Here is a 6,000-nt window from a genome sequence, read left to right as displayed (position 1 = left end):
CTTCTTTCTATGTCTCTCTCGCTCATCTTTCTTCTCTCTATCTCTCTCATCTCTTTTCTCTCTCTGTCTCTCTCGCTCATCTCTTTTTTCTCTCTCTGTTTCTCTTGCTCATCTCTCTTCTCTCTATCTCTCTATTTTTCTATTCTCTCTCTCGTTCATCTCTTTTCGCTTTCTTTCTATATGTCTCTCCCATCTCTTGTTTTTCTCTATTTTTCTATATGTCTCTCTCTATCTCTTTCTCTCTTTGTCTCTCTGTCTCTCTATATCTCTTTCTCTCTATATCTCTTTCTCTCTCTATCTCTCTCTCACTTATCACTTTTCTCTCTTTCTTTCTCTCTCTGTGTCTGTTTGTTTGTCTCTCACTCTTTTGTTTCTCTCTCTTTCTCTCTATGTGTCTGTCTGTCTGTTTGTCTCTCTCCTCCATTGTGTTCACATTACTCACTCTCTCCCTCATCGCTTCTCTATTTACTGAGCTCTCCACTACAAGAAAATGCACTTTTAGCGACCACTTTGTCTCTCTCTGTTCTTACCCCCCTCTCTCGAGATAGACGGCGACGGCGGAGACAACCGGTGACTCCACCACCGTTCCTAACCTAAATGACTTCCCGGACCTCATCCTCATTTTCATCCTCTCATTTCTCCCCACTCTTGATGCCATTCGAACCACCTGTCTCTCTCATAAATGGCGAAACCTCTGGTTCTCTCTTTCTTCTCTCAACTTCGACTACCCTCTCTTCCCTCCCTCTGACTTTCCCTCCGACACCCGTCGTCTCTTAGGTAGGTGAGGATGGAGGGTATGGTGAAGAAATATCAGCAAAAATTTAGAAAAGTCGTCTTCTCTATCTGTCTATCTCTCTCTTTTTCTCTATGTCTGTCTATCTCTCTCTTTTTCTCTATGTCTCTCGTCCATCTCTCTTCTCTCTATCTCTTTCATATAGCTTCTCTCTCTGTCTCTCTTCTCTCTCTCTTATTTTTTTCTCTCTCGCTCTCTCGCTCATCTCTTTCTGTCTCTCTCTCTCTCTTATTTATCTATTTTCGCTCTTTTTTTTTCTCTCTCTCTGTCTCTCTCTTTGTCTATATCTTTTCACCCATTTTTTCATCTTCTTCTCTCTCTTTTCTTTCTCTCTCTTATTCATCACTCTTCTCTCTCTCTCTGTCTATTTGACTCTCTCTCTCTCTCTCTCTGTGTGTCTCTCATTCATTTATCTCTTCTCTCATCTATCTTCTCTCTTTTTCATTGACCACAAAAAATTAATTTTATTTTAATGGAAAATATTATTCCTACTTTTACCAAATAAAAAAATAATAATAATTTTTTATTCATTAAAATAAATATAAAACAAATAAATTTTAACTTTACCAAATAAAAAAAAAGAATTCACCAACTATAAAAATTATTTTAAATCTAATATTATTCCTACTTTTTTTTTATTTTTTTGTTCCCCCGCTTTTAAATCTAACCGTCCATCTCTCACCATCTCACTCACCTCATCTATGACAAACAAAAGAAAAAACCCTAATTGCTGTCTATACCTCACTCTCTCTCAGTTTCATCTCATCTCATCACCGTCTCTCTCACTCTCTCGTTTCGTTGTTAATCTTCATGTTTTGCACCGATCGACGATCACTCTCATCTTATCACTGTCTATCTCACTCTCTCGTTGTTCATCTCATCGCACCGATCGTCTCACTCTCTCATCGCACCGATCTACTCACGGGTAAGCCTCTTATCTCTCTTAATCTTTGTCTCTCTCTCTCTCGCCCCGATCGAATCTGAATCTGTGTTTTGTGTGTTTGTTTTGGTCTGAATCGCATCACACCGATCGTCTCACTCTCTCATCGCACCGATCTACTCACGGGTAAGCTTCTATCTCTCAATCTCTGTCTCTCTCTCTTGCCTCGATCGAATCTGAATCTGTGTTCTGTGTGTTTGTTGGACCAACAGATCTGAATCTGTGTTCTGTGTGTTTGTTTTGGTCTGAATCGCATCACACCGATCGTCTCAGTCTCTCATCGCACCGATCTACTCACGGGTAAGCTTCTATCTCTCTCAATCTCTGTCTCTCTCTCTTGCCTTGATCGAATCTGAATCTGTGTTCTGTGTGTTTGTTGGACCAACAGATCTGAATATGTGTTCTGTGTGTTTGTTTTGGTCTGAATCTGTGATCTGAATCTGTGTTCTGTGTGATCTGAATCTGTGTTAAGAGTATCACGTGTCTGTATACGTATAACTCTATGTTGTATTGGTGCATGCGTTTGTTAGGCGGATGTTGAAATGGAGATAGCAGCAGGACAACCGAAGAAGAGGACATTCAAGAAGTTCAGTTTCAGGGGCGTCGATTTGGACGCTTTGCTCGATATGTCCACAGATGAGCTTGTTAAGCTCTTTACCGCTCGAGCTCGCAGAAGGTGATTTACATTTGTATGTATGTATGTATGTTTTGTGTTATATATATATATTTTTTGTTGCATTGGTAGTTGCTTTGATTCATTTTTTATTTTTTATTTTTTGTGTTTGGATAATTTAGGTTTCAGAGAGGTCTGAAGAGGAAGCCCATGGCCTTGATCAAGAAACTCCGCAAAGCGGTAATGATTTGTTATGTTACTTTGATTTGATTTGTACTTGGATGTTGTAATTTTGACCTGAAATCTGTCGTTTGAGTATGTGATTGTGATTGCTTCAGTTTTGTTCTAGGTATAGGTCTCTTTTTGATTTGGTAGTAAGTTTTAGATTAATGCTTGAGGCCTCGAATTTGAGGTCTCGAAATTGCCTCGAAATTCTTTTTTTTTTTTTGCTGTGTGTTCGGTGTTTTTTTTTTTTTTTAATCTTTGAGCGCATTGGATTGATATGAAATGCATAGATACTATCCCTCCATTCTTTTTTTCCATGATTCTCCTGAATGCTTGTTTCACACTACGTCTTGTGTTATTTCAATATGTGGCGAGATGAATGCTTCTGTTGTTGTCAAAAGCTTGGATATTTCGGTGGCTGCATTCTTTAGGTATTGTCTACGTCTGTCATTCTATGGACCATTGTGAATCTGTGGTGGACATTACACTTTATTCAGAAATAATTAAATAATTAAGTGGAATTGTTTCCGGTTTTGGGGTTTTACTTCTGTCTTGAATATATGTATGATCTTTCTATGAGCTGGTGTCTCAGATGAAATTGAAAGGTGCACTCTGCAGACTAGTGATTAGTTATTGCAACGCTTGGACTTTCATTTTGTTTTTTATTTTCAATTATTATTTACCAAGAAAAATTGAAGTTAGATGTGAACTACTTGTTAATGTAGGAACACTAAACGCATGAGATTTTTTCAAGCGCATTTTTAACACCAAAAAACTTATTGATAAGTATGTTATGATCCAATTTATCAAAATTTGAATGTTTGTAATGGTTTTAATCAATGTTGTGCACCTAAGAACATGTTTTCTAGATGTTATTGAATTTTAGGTTGGTTTTAAGGCTTAAAAAGTGGAGAATTTCGTCTAGTAGGGAATTGCACTATCTAGAGTATTTAGAAATGCTAGTAGAATAGATTAGATAATTCATAAAAATATAGTAATTGAAAGTCAATATTTGTTGTTACAATGGTAATACAAGTAATATGACAACACTAGTGGCTAATATAAGGTATGCTATATGTATTACCTCATTGATTCATGAGTTTACACGTAAAACAAATGACGTATATGACTCTTAATTTTTTGAATTAGTAGATTACCATTTAAAATTCATAGTTTTTATTTTAAATCAATAAGTTAGTAATATAGATTAATGAAAATAGGATTTTCAATTAAAGAATATGAAAATGAAGAATTTAAAAAGAGGAAAATAATTTAAAATAAAAGAATAATTTGAGTGTTAATGTTTAAGGAAGAATAAGAGATTTTCAGTTTAGAGTTTTACTTTTAAACATTTTTAATGTCTTAACAGAGGTAAAATTGAATATCGTACCATAACAGTGATGTAATGGCTTGTAATCTGCAGTTGCGTGCAGCTTTGACTTTTTTTGTTATGGAGCTCCAAAATCCCTTTATGTAACAGCTATGACATAATGTAGTGGCTGTTTTTTAAACTCATGGTTGTCAGTCTTGATTGCACAGAGCCAAAGCTTTCTGGTTAATTCTGGTTGATGGCTTCAAGTTTAATATATAATGTCATGAGAACTAATTTTTTTACATTAGAAACACATTGCATTGTATCCTCTTGTTTAGAGATTGAAAAACTTGGGCAAGTGATTGAATGTTTCCTCTTGGTTAAGTCTAAGCTTTGTTATGTCTTTTCTGTTTTGGTGGTAATAAAAGCTTACTTACCAAAAAAACAAAAAAAGAATGTTACAGATTACTTGACAAAAGCTATGATATGGATAAATTGAAACATAGAAAATGATACATTGTTTATTTTTCAGATTTAAAAATTCAAGTATTGTCATGTTGACAAAAATTCAAAACCTATTGCATATTTTTGCGTGTCATTTGTTATTCTCCAATCATGAAACACTAAGTTCTCTGTTTTGTTTACACATGCATGTCTATTACTTATTATTTTTTTTATACATGATTAGGTTCATGCATGTCTATTACTTATTATTTTTTTTATACATGATTAGGTTCATGTATGCCTGTTATATCTTATCTTTTATGGATTTGTTTTATCTTAGCATCTTTTGTTTTAGTATGGCTGAAAAAATATGATATATATATATATATATATATTGTACCTGTATCTGCGCCTGCGTTTGCACTTGCACCTGCTGCTGCTCCTACCTCTACAGTTACTGCCATGTGAGTATTTTTCTTCTTTGGTTAACTTGTGAAGACTGAAGAGCATGATTTTTTTTTGTCTGTTTATTTAATTTGGACAATACTGGTTACCTTTGTTAATCCAATAATGTGTGTTCAACCAGACCAGAGTCTAATGTCTATGGTCAAGCAACATCGAATTTGGTTGCTGGAAGTAACCTTGATGGAGCGGTCCGGCAAATTCTTGATATGGGTGGAGGGACTTGGGATAGGGATACTGTTGTTCGAGCTCTTCGTGCTGCTTACAACCCAGAGAGAGCTGTTGAATATTACTTGTATTTGATCTCTTTTGTGAATTTATTTTTCAAATGGGAAGTGCAGAAGCATGACGAAAATTTTTGTTTTTGATTTACGTTATTTAGATTTGTGAACAACATTATGTATTGGATAATTTTGTTGATGTATTGTTATGAATGGAAGAATATTTTAATTATGGATGAATTATTATTTTTATACTGGACTTTTTTTTTATTATTATGTAATTAGTGGTTTTTTTTTAGTTATTTTTCATTTAATACAGGTTATTTTCATATATTTATTTTTTTTTTTTTGAGAGGGCAGTCCACTCACCTTCTCAAATAGGGGTTTTTTGCGACGGCAGTAATGCGTCGCAAAAGATAGGGCATTTGGTTGAAAATGAGGACTTTTAGCGACGGTGTAATTTGCTGTCGCCAATAGTGCTTTAGCGACGGCACCAAGTGCTGTCTCAAATAACCCTTTAACGACGGTACTTGTGCCGTCGCAAATACCCCTTTTAGCGACGGCAAAACAGTGCTGTCTCAAAAAAATTTCAGATTTTCACATGTTAATGGCGACGGCATTTTTCCGTCGCAAAAGGCTTCTTTGCCGTCGCAAACCAAAGGCGACGGCGTCATACCGTCGCTAAAGCCCTTTTGCAACCCCCTCTGTTGCGACCCCCCACTTGCCGTCGCAAAAGGCCACTTACCGTCGCAAAAAACCTTTTGAGACGGCGTTTTGGGTATTTGCGACGACATTTTACCGTCGCAAAAAATCAATTTTTTTGTAGTGGTGTTAGATTTTTAAAATTTTTTTTTTTTATACTTATCCTTAATACATTAAAATTTTATTACGAGATAGTTTTGACTAAACCTCTCTTTCAAAAATAACTAGTGAAGTTGGTTGGGTGCAAAGCATGCAAGCTAGTGCCAATACAAATGCCCACTATGAGTT

The 6,000-nt window shown here is 35.5% G+C and overlaps 1 protein-coding gene across 6 annotated transcripts; it reads left to right on the top strand.

Moving 5' to 3' along the window:
* The first annotated feature begins 1,607 nt into the window (after positions 1 to 1,607).
* On the top strand, positions 1,608 to 5,262 carry LOC114302611 (uncharacterized). 6 transcript variants are annotated; one of them, XM_082914271.1, is made up of 5 exons: positions 1,610 to 1,859; positions 2,264 to 2,426; positions 2,529 to 2,586; positions 2,936 to 3,002; positions 4,914 to 5,262. In XM_082914271.1, the coding sequence occupies exons 2-5, from the start codon at positions 2,370 to 2,372 to the stop codon at positions 5,155 to 5,157; spliced, it is 426 nt and encodes a 141-aa protein (XP_082770397.1). In that variant the 5' UTR covers positions 1,610 to 1,859; positions 2,264 to 2,369; the 3' UTR covers positions 5,158 to 5,262. The 6 variants fall into 6 exon arrangements, 1 of the variants encoding a protein (XP_082770397.1); XR_014360906.1 differs by lacking the exon at positions 2,936 to 3,002 and having other exon boundaries at positions 1,608 to 1,859; XR_014360909.1 differs by lacking the exons at positions 2,936 to 3,002; positions 4,914 to 5,262 and adding an exon at positions 4,683 to 4,716 and having other exon boundaries at positions 1,608 to 1,859; positions 2,264 to 2,409.
* The last annotated feature ends 738 nt before the right edge of the window (positions 5,263 to 6,000 follow it).

Source organism: Camellia sinensis, chromosome 2 (assembly GCF_055761805.1).
Source record: "Camellia sinensis isolate YWXY chromosome 2, ASM5576180v1, whole genome shotgun sequence".
Taxonomy (NCBI): Eukaryota; Viridiplantae; Streptophyta; class Magnoliopsida; order Ericales; family Theaceae; genus Camellia; species Camellia sinensis.
The sequence above is the reverse complement of the archived record's forward strand: the minus strand, read 5'-3'. Positions and strand labels throughout refer to the sequence as shown.